The sequence below is a fragment of the Hypanus sabinus genome, chromosome 27 (assembly GCF_030144855.1).
Source record: "Hypanus sabinus isolate sHypSab1 chromosome 27, sHypSab1.hap1, whole genome shotgun sequence".
Classification (NCBI taxonomy): Eukaryota; Metazoa; Chordata; class Chondrichthyes; order Myliobatiformes; family Dasyatidae; genus Hypanus; species Hypanus sabinus.
In genome coordinates, this window is record NC_082732.1 from 24,005,581 (window position 1) to 24,018,898 (window position 13,318).

At 40.5% G+C, this 13,318-nt stretch overlaps 1 protein-coding gene across 2 annotated transcripts in view; it reads right to left on the reverse strand.

Annotated features, from left to right (window-relative positions):
• tmco4 (transmembrane and coiled-coil domains 4) overlaps positions 1-13,318 on the reverse strand; it is a 90,627-nt gene that overhangs the window by 31,163 nt on the left and 46,146 nt on the right. Inside the window, exon 12 of one of the 2 annotated variants that reach the window (XM_059951983.1) lies at positions 12,102-12,344. The exons of the other annotated variant lie outside the window; for it this stretch is intronic. Coding sequence (XP_059807966.1) covers positions 12,253-12,344 — 92 coding nt within the window. The 3' untranslated portion in view covers positions 12,102-12,252. Of the gene's footprint in view, positions 1-12,101; positions 12,345-13,318 lie in introns of those variants that run through there. 2 annotated transcript variants of the gene reach the window in all.

The window sequence follows — 13,318 nt, forward strand, 5'->3', positions numbered from 1 at the left end:
GAACACAATTAAGAGCTGGGAAGTGGGACAAACATTGTTGGCTGGCCTGAACCCAGTTTACTGAATAGTCTCCTTTTGTGCCAGTGTTGGGGTTGACAGGGTGATAGACTTGAGTGTCATCTGTGTACACGTGGAAGCTAAATGCAGGTTTCTGGAGGACATGAGCAAAAAGAGAACACAAATGATGAAGAGGCGGGGGCTGTGGAATGTCTATGAAGTGACAGATACACATAGCCAATTGTACTTGCAACACGGCTGTGGACAGAGTCCAAACAGCAGAATCTACTCACACTGTAACATTTCTATAGACAGAGATGGTAGGATTGCTCCACTCAGTTAAACACTCAAACTCATTTCACTTCAAAAAGCAACTTTGTTCACTATCAAGTTTCCAGGAACAGAATGCTACTTCCATCAATTTTTAAAAGAAAGCTGGAGTCTGATCCCAAGTTCACAATCATACTTACATAAAACAGGCAGAGAACTCCACTGCACAAGCTGCCAAGTTGTAAATCACTGCCTCTGCAAGCCAGTCCCCAGGGAGCTGTGACCTGGCTGCAGATTCAGTCATGTTTGGCTCCAAGCTGAACATGAGGGAGTGACTTAACACTCCAAGTATGGTTATAAAACATAACTATGTACCAGCACAAATTCAACTCTGCCCTTAAACCATTAAAACCCCGAGGCCATTTCACACGACATGCAGGTGGGGCCAAGTGAATAATCATAAAGCTGCTAACTACATAAGCAGGCTCTTCAGCCCCAGTCACCCATGCTGACCGTGATGCTTATCTACACTAATTCCATTTGCTGCATCAGGCCTGTACCTAGCTTCTCCTTTTCCCAGATATACAAATTGCATTTAAATAGTTCCTCTCATCCACTGTATCAAAAAGTTGCCCCCTCCCATCTCCTTATCATAATCCTACGCCCTCTAGTATTTGACAAAAATGTCTTGGTCTGCCTTATCTATACCCTTCATAGTTTCATACCCCATTATATAGTCACCCCTCAGCCTCTTGGGTTCCTGTCAGAATAAATTCAGTCTAAGAAATTTCTCCTATCAGTTAAGCCCTCTATTCCAGGCAACACCCTGATTTTTTTTTTCAGAATCAGAATCAGGTTTAACATCACTGGCATACATTGTGCTAAATATAGATAAAATAAATAAGTAAATCAATTACAGCAAGTATATATGTATATGAAATAGCCAAATTAAAAATAATGCAAAAACAGAATATATAAAAAAAGTGAGGCAGTGTTCACGGTTCAATGTCCATTTAGGAATTGGATGGCAGAGGGGAAGAAGCTGTTCCCAAATCGCTGAGTGTGTACCTTCAGGCTTCTGTACCTCCTTCCCAACGGTAACAGTGAGAAAAGGGCATGTCCTGGGTGGTGGAGGTCCTTAATAATGGATACCAAATTTCTGAGGCACCGCTCCTTGAAGGTGTCTTGGATACTATGGAGGCTAGTACCCAAGATGGAGCTGACTAATTTTACAACTTTCTGTAGCTTCTTTTGGTCCTGTGCAGTAGCCCCACCTCACCCCATACCAGACAGTGATGCACCCTGTCAGAATGCTCTCCACAGTACATCTGTAGAAGTTTTCAAGTGTTTTAGGTGACAAACAAAATCTCCTCAAACTCCTAGTGAAATATAGCCACTGCCTTGCCTTCTTTATAGCTGAATCAGTAAGTTGGGACCAGGTTAGGTCCTCAGAGACACCCAGGAACTTGACATTCCTTCTACACTTTTCTTGTAGTATAGTGATCAGATCTGTACACAATACACCAAATGAAGCCTTACCAATGTTTGTACAGCTGTACATGACATCCTAACTTGTATACTTAATGCTTTGGCCTATGAATGCAACTCCGGTTAGGCCACACTTGGAGTACTGTGTCCAGTTCTGGTCGCCTCACTATAGGAAGGATGTGGAAGCATTGGAAAGGGTACAGAGGAAATTTACCAGGTTGCTGCCTGGTTTACAAAGTATGCATTATGATCAGAGATTAAGGGAGCTAGGGTTTTACTCTTTGGAGAGAAGGAGGATGAGAGGAGACATGATAGAGATGTACGAGATATTAAGGGGAACAGATAGAGTGGACAGCTAGTGCCTCTTCCCCAGGGCACCACTGCTCAATACAAGAGGACATGGCTTTAAGGTAAGGGGTGGAAAGTTCAAGGGGATATTAGAGGAAGGTTTTTTACTCAGAGAGTGGTTGGTGTGTGGAATGCACTGCCTGAATCGGTGGTGGAGGCAGACACACTAGTGAAATTTAAGAGATTACTAAACAGGTATATGGAGGAATTTAAGGTGGGGGGTTATATGGGAGGCAGGGTTTAAGGGTCGGCACAACATTGTGGGCCAAAGGGCCTGTACTGTGCTGTACTAATCTACGTTTGTATGTTCTATGTTGAATGCTTTCTCTTCTGTGTCTCCATTTTCAAGAGACTATGAACTTGCACCCTAACATCCCTTTGTACATCAGCACTCCTGAGCTCCGTGGCATTTATTATACACACTCAGTGACCTCCTTGTTAGGTACTCCTGTGCACCTGCTCATTAATACAAATATCTAATCAGCCAATCAACAGGTTTAATATCACTGGCATATGTCATGAAATTTGTGGTTTTAAGGCAGCTGTACATAATAAGAACTATAAGTTACAAGTGTATATGTATATATATTAAAAAAAGGAAAATGAACTTAAATAGGTAATGCAAAAAGAAAGGAACAAAAAAACTGAGGTATTGTTCAAGGGTTCATTGTCCATTCAGGAATCTGATGGCAGAGGGGAAGAAGCTATTTTTAGAATGTTGAGTGTGTACCTTCAAGGTCTTGTACCTCCTCCTTGATGGTAGCAATGGCAAGAGGGCATGTCCTGGGTGACTGGGGGCCTTAATGATGGATGCTGTCTTCTTGAGGCATCACCTTTTGAAGTCATCCTGGATGCTGGGGAGGCACGTGCCCATGATGGAGTTGACTGAGTTTACGATTGTGTGTATACCAGACAGTGATACAACCAGTTAAAATGCTCTACATGGTATATCTGAGTGTCTTTGGTGACATACCAATTCTCCTCAAACTCCTAATGAAAGCTAGCTGCTGTCATTCCTTCTTTGTAATTGCATCAAATGAGCCCTTGCATCAGAGACGTAGACACCCAGGAACTTTAAACTGCTCACCCTTTCCACTTCCGATCCCTCGATAAGGACTGGGTGTGTTCCTTCATCTTACTCTGCCTGAAGTCCACAATCAATTCCTTGGTTTTACTGATGTTGAGTGCAAAGTTGTTGCTGCGACACCACTCAACCAGCGGACCCATCTCATTTCTTTGCACTCCTTGTAACCATCTGAAATTCTGCCAACATTAGTTGTATCAGCAAATTTATAAATATCATCTGAGCTGTGCCTGGGCACGGAGAGAGTAGAGCAGTGGGCTAACACACATTCATGAGGTGCACTGGTGTTGACTGTCAGTGAGGGGGAGATGTATTTTCCAATCTGCACAGACTGTGGTCTCCTGGTAAGGAGGTCGAGGATCCTATTGCAGAAGGAGGTACAGAGGCCCAGAGTTTGGGTTTCGTTGATTACAACCGAGGGTACGATTGTGTTGAATGCTGAGCTGTAGTCAATAAACAGCAATTGGCACTGGCAGCAACTCAATGCATGAAAGCATGCACACATGATCAAGAGATTTAGTTGTTGTTCAGACCAAACATCAAAAGGGGGCAGAACTGTGATCTAAGCTACTTTGACTGTGGAATGACTATTGGTACTAGATGGAGTGGTTTGAATATCTCAGAAACTGCTGTTCTCCTGGGATTTTCATGCACAACGCTCTGGAGTTTAGAGAATTATATGAAAAACAAAAATAATCATCTAGTGAGCATCAGTTCTGTGAACAATAAGCACCTTGTTAATGAGAAAGATTAGAGGGGAATGACCAGACTGGTTCAAGCTGACAGGAAGGCAACAGTAACTCAAATAACCAGAGTGTCACAACAGTGGTGTGCAGCAGAGCATCTCTGAATACACAACACATCAAAGCTTGAAGTGGATGGGCTACAGGAGCACACCGGAGTTGTAACTAAGTGAGCGTATGCCCTATTAATCTTCCTCTGAATGGAAATCAGACCCTAGTTATGCAAAGGAGGAAAACAACAATAATAATAATAATAATAATAAAAAAAGAACAGTTGGAGGAACTCACTCCAGGTGAATAGTTTCGACCTGAAACGTTGACTGTCTAATTTTTTCTACAGATTCCTCCAGTAGTTCATTTTTTTGATCCAGATCCTCAGTCTTGTCTCCAAAAATCCAAAGTATATCGCCAATGTGTTGCGCTATGAAAGGGATGCACTAAGAATTGAGGGAGGGTTATGAGAGACTGAGACTACTGGGAGGAGGAGAGCATTGCAACATGCCAAGGATGGATACTGGTACACAAGGAAAGCAGTGGGAGACTCTATGTTGGGAGGTTAAACACTGCAACAAGAAGACAAGTGAGAAAAGAAGCAGAAAGAGGGCACTGGAAAAGGAACAGCCAAGAATGTTTTTCATTTTATTTTGGATGGATTAATGGAAACACTGACTACACCAGGCGGCAAGATGGCTTTGCCTTTTAATCAGAGATTTCCAAATAATACTAAACGAGTCATGCAAGAGTTGTTGCACTGATGTGGCCACAGGAGATATTTGAGATAAATAACTTTCTTATGTCCCATTACTGCAGTGCATCATCGCAGTTATGATTCAACTTTGCTGGTCACCTTTCATAAATCAGGCAGCAATTATTAACTTGATTTCTTGCCATTTTCCACAGCCTACATCACATATTACAGGGAGAAGGTTGGTGACGCATATGGAGGAGTTCCTTTGCTTCGGGGACTGTTTTAAACCATTTTTTGGCTAAAGTCTGGAAATTATGATTAGCACTGAGGATAAATAAGCCAACACTATAAAGAGATTTATAATACATGATTGCATGAACAGCTAGAATTTTTTTTTAGTTACACGCAACTTCAGTAATGACTTGCACTTAAACACCCCAAGGCACTTCACACAAATGTAGTCGATCAAAATTAAAACTAATCCATGGAAGACATTAGGATGGAGAACAGATGCATTGTAAGGAGGGTCTTCCAGGAAATAGTCAAAAGGACAGCAGACGTGATTTAGGATGGGATTTCCAAAACACATTAGTTTCTATTATAGAATGTAATTGCCAATTAGGAAGATTTTGGCTTGTCACATTAATAACAATGAAATTAATATGAGAAAAAGCAGGAGCGGAGCAAGCATTCTCTGCCATCGATTACATCATAGCTGATTTGACTGCAGCTTCAGTACCATATTGCCTAATCCAGGGTTCTGAACCTTTTTTATGCAATGGACCAATACCATTAAGCAAAAGGTCCGCAGGCTCTAGGTTGGGAACCCCTGGCCTAATCCCACCTTGACACTCAGTGGAGGTGTCTTGGCAGAACACCACGGCCCTCAGCTTCAGGAGCACCTATGCATCGACATTTGCTGTGGAGGAGAGAGAGGCAGCTGGAGTGAACAAGTTCTCCAAACTCTCTGTACCCAGCGTAAGCCTGTACCTTTGCATCTCTAACTAGGAATTCTATGTGTTACTGTCATCCCTCTTTACATTTAACACTGGAAACATGATTCACTGAACAACTTGTTCACCAACACAAAGCAAATCTGATTTGTTATTTACTTATTCACCAATACATATCTGAGGCCAAATGCAACCCAAAAGCTTTCATCATAGCTCCTAACTGACTTGCCCTTCCATGCATGGCTGAGAAGTATCTTCAGATCTGAGATCTGACGTGGATGATTTGCCCTTTTAAAAAAGACCCTACCAAATATGATAGACTGGCAAGACATTTTGTGGCCCATTTCTCACTGTCTTGAGCAAGTGGAGCTAAGTGATTTCCTTGAATTACTTCTGATGAGGTTCCACAAAAAGTTAAGAAAGGAATTCCATAATTATGGCCTCGGGAAAATGTAAGAATGGCGAGTTTTGTTTCTTTTTTTTGTGCTGGGGGTGGGGGTAATGCCTTTTCTTTCGACACCTCCTATGGTTTTTCTGTATTACATGGCTATCTGGAGAAGACTGATATCAGAGTTGTGTTGTATGGTATATGCATACTTTGACAATAAAACCTATATATCATATGGAACAAATGTTTAAAGTGCTGCGAGAGTATCTCCAAGATACCCTTATAAGTTAGTGAACTCTTGCCTCACTGTGTTATAAGACACTGCAATGGTGGCAATGTGGTTCAATCTGTAGGCAGCAGGAAGTTTTAATGATGTAAAGCATCGTGTGATTTTACAGCTGCACCCATGTAGCTGTGAGAAAGTACTTCATCACCCTTCTGCCAAGTCATGCTGACCCACTGCCTCTGTCCTCAAATGGGATTTATTGTCTCTGAATCAGTTTATGGAAGTGGGGTTTCTTATTGAGAATTAAATGCACGGTGGTACACAGGCTTAACCACAGCTCACTAAAACATTTTACTTGGCTATTAATGATACATTGGCATGTACATTGATACAATCACAGGAATGTCAATCTGTTCAACAAACAAGGCTCCTGCTGATAAAGAAACTATAATTTATTAACAAGAGAAAAATCTGCAGATGCTGGAAATCCACGCAACACACACAAAATGCTGGAGGAACTCAGCAGGCCGGGCAGCATTGATGGAAAAGAGTAAACAGTCAATGTTTCAGCCGAGGCCCTTCAGTTAGGTCTCTATTCATTGGAGCGTAGAAGGTTGAGGGGGGGATTTGATCGAGGTATTTAAAATTTTGAGAGGGATAGATAGAGTTGACGTGAACAGGCTGTTTCCATTGAGAGTAGGGGAGATTCAAACGAGAGGACGTGATTTGAGAGTTAGGGGGCAGAAGTTTAAGGGAAACACGAGGGGGTATTTCTTTACTCAGAGAGTGATAGCTGTGTGGAATGAGCTTCCTGTAGAAGTAGTAGAGGCCAGTTCAGTTGTGTCATTTAAGGTAAAATTGGATAGGTATATGGACAGGAAAGGAGTGGAGGGTTATGGGCTGAGTGCGGGTAGGTGGGACTAGGTGAGATTAAGGGTTCGGCACGGACTAGGAGGGCCAAGATGGCCTGTTTCCGTGCTGTGATTGTTATATGGTTATATGGTTATATCAGGACTAGGAAAAAAACACTCGAAGGTGGAGGGAGAGACTGAAGAAGTACAAGGTGCAAGGTGATAGGTGAAACCGGGAGAAGTGTTGGGGTGAAGTAAAGACCTGGGAAGCTGATAGGTGAAAGAGACAAAGAGCTGGAGAAGGTGGAATCTGATAGGAGAAGGTAGAAGTGGAAGGGGGAAGAGCACCAGAAGGAGGTGATGGGCAGGTAGGAAGATAAAGTGAAAGGGGGAAAAACAGGAATGGGAATAGTGAAGGGGGGCAATTATTGAAAGTTTGAGAAATCTACGTTCATGCTATCAGATTGGAGGCTACCCAGACAGAATGTAAGGTGTTGCTCCTCCAACCTGAGCATGGCCTCATGGTGGCAGTAGAGGAGGCCATGGACTGATATATCACGGGGTCCAGGGAATTTAAAGTCATTGATAAGATCCAGAGCGTGTGAAGTGTCATGAATGTAGGTAGGTAGGGATTGAAATAAGGGGACAAAACAGAGTTGATGTATGCAGATACAAGTTTGGTGGGACAGGAACAAGTAGAAACAATGGGTCTACCTGGACAAACAGGTTTGTGGATCTTGGGTAGGTGGTAGAAAGGGAGGTAAGGGAACTATGAGGTTGCTGGCAGTGATGGGAGATCCTCAGAGTTAATAAGGTCAGGGATGGGGCAGATGACAATGGCCTGGTGCTCTTTACTGGGGTCCTGTTCAAGGCGCAAGTAAGAGGTGGTGTCTGAGAGTTATTGCCTGGCCTCAGCAAGGTAGAGATCAGTCTGTCAGACTACTACAGCACCCCCCTTATCTGAAGGTTTGATGGTAAGGTTAGGATTTATTGCAGAGAGTGGAGAACTGTGTGCTCAGAAGGAGGGAGGTTAGAATATTTTATAAAGCACAAATTCATGTTTGTTCACCTAGAATTTTGAGCTAATCAATTTTAAGTGGACAAGGAATGAAACTTAAACTCCCAACAACGGGATTTGTGGATTTTACATGATACAGATGTGAAGCTCCACTGTATTTGATGATAAAGCATGGAGTCCTGTGATATAAATGACAGTTATTGTAACACAAAGAGAAAGAGTAAAAGAATGATCTGTCAAAGAACAATTAGAAACCAATTTAAAAAAAAGGAACTAAACTCCAAACCGACTCTAGTCCATATAGAAACCTTGCTTCAGTCTTCAAGGTTAAAGATCTGGAAATGAGGATTAACATTCCAGAAAACCATAACTTCAATGCAATTCAACAGCTCTCTACAAGCCTGGCAATACCAAAATGGCTGTACTACTGAGGATTTAAACTAGATAGTGGGAAGGATCAGGTGAGTGGAATTTTAGCAAAATTGAGACTATGGGAAAACTACTGTACATTGAATGAGGACAATATTTGCGTATGGTTGTGATTCCCACTGCATAGTGCCCAGCCAGTGAATTAAGAAAAGCAATTTGGACCCAAAAATATTGAGTGGTCAGCAGCTAAATAATAGCTAATGTTTGTGGGAAAGTCAAAACGAAAGGCAAAAGCTGAATTTCCCAAAAATAAACAAAAACTAGTTGGCAAGCTAAAGCTCTGGTCATCAAAACATTAAGCCCTTTAAAGGGATTGTATATGAATTCTGCTCCATAATCTAAACTCCACAAATAAACAACATTTTCATCTTTGCCCTGCTTTAGACGATTAAAAACTTTATAAACTGTTGGAGTCATCAAATGTTAGTTATAATCAGAAACTTTACTATACTGGAGCTGAGACAGCTAGCTTCATTAGCATTCACTGTGCAAACTTAAATACTAATCAAAATTAATTCACCATCAAGCTGTTATAGAACTCAGTATCAAATTTCTTTTCATAGTAACACCACACATATCGCACTGATTACAGTAACTGAATTTCATTCATTAATAAACATGTTTAAGACTCAAGTTATGACTTTTAATGGTAACTTCACACAAATCATATTACAGTGAACACTGCAGCTGTGACTCTATTCAGACAGAAAAACAACTGCATTACTGAACCTAGGATGTCAAATATCTGTGAAAAGAACACAGAAATAAAGGAACTTCTAATTCTTCAACAGATATGTTTATATACACCCCAGATGTTCCATTCAGTAGTACTCCATCAATATGAGCTTATTCATGGATAGTCAATATTTAGATTTTACCAGACAGCTGTTAACTACATGGTCCAAATGGCTCTATACTGACCTGAACGTAAGTGTCTAGAATAAATAGATGTCATTTATCCAAGGAATACATGGATGTTAAAGCAGGGAAAGCAGAGTATTTGGAGGAACATGTAGATGTCTGGATTACCTTCCATGTAAGCAAACAGTTCTCATTATGGTTATGTACTTCATTCCCAAAGATGTTCATCCAACTCTTAAAGGGGTTTATAAAGCCAGGTGGAGAAAACTGACTTCCAGTAATTAAGAACGTGGGACTTTGGCTAGGAATCTGGGACATGGCTTACATTTTACTGAGTTAAGATACAAAACACTTCTGTGCTACATGAAACGCTGTCGTAGGAAAGCAGCATCCAGTATCAGAGGCTCTCGCCACCCAGACCATGCTTTTTTTCTCACTGCTGCCATCAAGTAGAAGGTACAAAAGCCTCAGAATGTACGGCACCAGGTTCCGGAACAGTTACTACCCCTCAACCATCAGGCTCTTGAACCAAAGGGGCTGACTACACTCACTTGCCCACCCATTGAGATGTTCCCACAACCAATGGTCTCACTTTAAGGACTGCTTATCTCATGTTCTTGCTATTTATTGCTATTTACTTATATTTGCATTTGTACAGTTTGTTGTCTTCTGCACTCTGGTTGATCTTTCATTGATCCTGTTACAGTTACTATTCTATAGATTTGCTGAGTATGCCCACAAGAAAATGAATCCCAGGGTTGTGTTTGGTGACACACGTGTACTCTGATAATAAAATTAATTTTGAACATTGAAATTGTTAGAAGCTTAAATTGACAGTGATGCTGGATCAAATTATATATTTTTATTCAGAGACCAATTGATATCAGGTAGCCATAGATATAAGGCTGGGATCTTGTTGAAATGTGTTGGGAATCTCCACACAGCTTTCACTGGACCTGGATCGAGAGGGCAAATCTCACTGGTGCGCAGCATTCTTGAGCAAGGCAGTGAGATCCAGACGGCAAGTATGCCTTGGATGACAAGAACAGAAGATCCCCACCCACACCTCTGGAATGCCCTTGATAGGCTTTGACAGTGACAGAGCGAAGAGCTGAACCTGGCCTTGACATTCAGTTCCTGTGTCTATTGACAAAAGGAGCTGGAAAAAAATCGTCTAAGTACCCTGTGATGTACCAGAAACACGTGGAAATAACATGTATTTGTGATGCTTCCACTTGTTCCAGAGAGGAAATTTCACAAATTGCTGAAAATCTGAGTGGGATTGCAAACGGCTTCCATCTTATTTCAAAAATATATGGTACTGAAACTGAGATACAATGGTCACATGAAGTAATCTCAGTGACTCCCAGAGTTCAATATTAAAAATTGCAAGATTTTGACAAAACTAGAAATTTAATTTTCCCTATACCACCATTTCAGGGATGATGATGTAGAGATTATGTTACTGGACTAAATATAATCTGGGGGACACCAGTTTAACTTCAGCCATTACAATTGTGGAATTTAAATTCTGTTAATTGAGTAGATCTAGAATAAAAGGTTAACATCAGTTACACTAACCATAAAACTAACAAGACCCAACTAATTTCAGCCATCCCTACCAGCTCTGGTGTAAACGAGACACCACCGTGGATGACCAGGCAGCTCAACTTCAAGGGGCAATTAGCAGGAGGCAATAAATTCTCTCCTTGCCAAAGACTGCCATACCCCTTTGAAGAAACACACTTATTATTTTTGCAAAGAATGAGTGAAGTGGGAATTGGTTGATTTTTGGTAAATACATTCTGTTTGCATTTAGCTGTTTGCAAAGTTAAACAAGAACCAGAGAATTTTATTTATTTGTCAATTGATCTCCATCTGGCATGGCATTAATGTAGAGTTTATGGCAAGCAGACTCTATATTACTGCAATGAATGACGTAAGGGTAAATAAGGGATAAAGCCAATTGGGCATGGAACATTCAGCTAAAAAATATTGAACTATCGACTTGTTTATCTATGTCCCACCAACAGCCTTGTAAATACTGCAGAATCACTACATTCCAACTATCTTTACTACTTATCCTGTGTGCAGAGCATTTTAATTTCATGTGTCCCACAGGGTCTTCTGCAAAAAGTACTGCTCTTAACCATCGGGAAGATTTTGCTTTCAAGGTCAGACTGTTATCATCTTTGAGTCCAATAAAGAACAGCACCACCATCTGTCACAGTAGGTGCAAAGTTTAAAAAGAAAATCAAATCTACTGTAATTTCAAGGAACACCTAATCAAAGGAAAAGCCACACCATTAATCTCAGGGGCAAAAATAAAGCAAGTTACAGCAAAAAACATGAGCTTTTGCTGTAAATTACAAGCTGGAGTGCTTCATTCTCAAGGTGTACTGGATTTTATCCGATCAAGAGAAGGCTGCCAAAATGCTGCCTGACCAGTAATTGGCTAACGGTGTACAAGGCTTAAGTTATAAACTCAGATTCCTAACGTGAGTACAATGGAAATTTTTTCCCTTCCAGCAGTGGTGAATTCTACCAGAGTGCTCAAATTAAAGATAAAAAGGTGATAGAAATGTATGAAAGGGGAAAATAACATGATAATATTTAAGATTCTGAAAGGTCTACTCCAAAGCATTATTGGGGCTGATTTTTATTACAATAAAAACAAAGCTCCCACACATAAATATGAAAAAAAAACTGGATTTAAACCAGTCGCAAATGGCTGTAATAAGCGGAATGTATAAACTGAGCGAAAAAAGTAAGAAAGATCAGATTCAAGCCATCTGTTGATTATTATTCAGCAGCAAGTTCATTGGCATAAAAAATAACTAATGAACTGCTGAACAGGACATAAATATCGAAGTTGACATCAGTAGGATAGGCAGCCAGTCAATGCAGCTTAATGTGGAGTGTTTGGACTGCAAAATGTTTCCTGTTGAATACACTTGTACCTCAAATCCCTCTGGCTTAGTGTCATCGAGCTGGATTTTCCTGACATTAGGAGAAAGAATACTTAAGATACTTTGCTTTAACAGGAATCTATGTACATGACCAACAGCTGGTACAATGAAACCTAGTGCCAGCAAAGAATAAGCTACAGAATCTGGTCCTGTCCGAATAGTAATATGTACTAACTAGCTGCAGAGGGACTGGATAGAATAACAACTAAAGTGCACTAGATGATAAAAGGAAAGAAGGGGAAGGAGAGAAGAGGACAGTATAAAGGCTGCTGTCTTCAGGGATCTGTCCAAGACATTGTGCCAAGAACAAATTAAATGTTATTTCAAATTACTGGGAATGGTTCCAGGATGGTATGGGGACAACAAATTAGAATGATCCATACAGGAATGAACACAAGAAGTAATATAGTGGACAGTTAATTAATACTGTAAAAGAGCCCTTAAGAGCAGCATCTTTGGATTACAATCTCAGAAACGAGTGAGTGCATGGTTCAAAGAATCAGATGGCAATATGGATTCCTTTTCTGGGATTGGACACAACTAAACCACATGGATTAGTTGCACCTGAATTCCCATGGGATCAAGAAAAAAAGAGGAAAAATGAACAAGTCATATGGAAGAGAGGTAATACGGTGGGTACTCAAGAGAACAAAAGTTACAGGAAGCAACGAAAATAAATTATCTTAAGCAGAATCAAAATGTAAATATCCATGCTATAACAGCTACTGATTTGTATTGTTTCTGAAATAAATGTAGAAGCTGAAAGTGAAATGTGTGGAAAATACATTAGAGAGGAGTGAGTTAAACCTTCATGAATTACACCATTGACTAAAAAACATTTACAAATGTTAATTAGTTGCTAAAGATCAATTGTTAAGTGCACTTCACCATGCTTCGATGTGCACATAATAAATCTGAATCAATTAATCTGGATTTCTAGATTATTTCTTTGAAATGTTAATGAACTTTTTGAATACAGAACACCTCGTTTAGGATCTAGAAGTA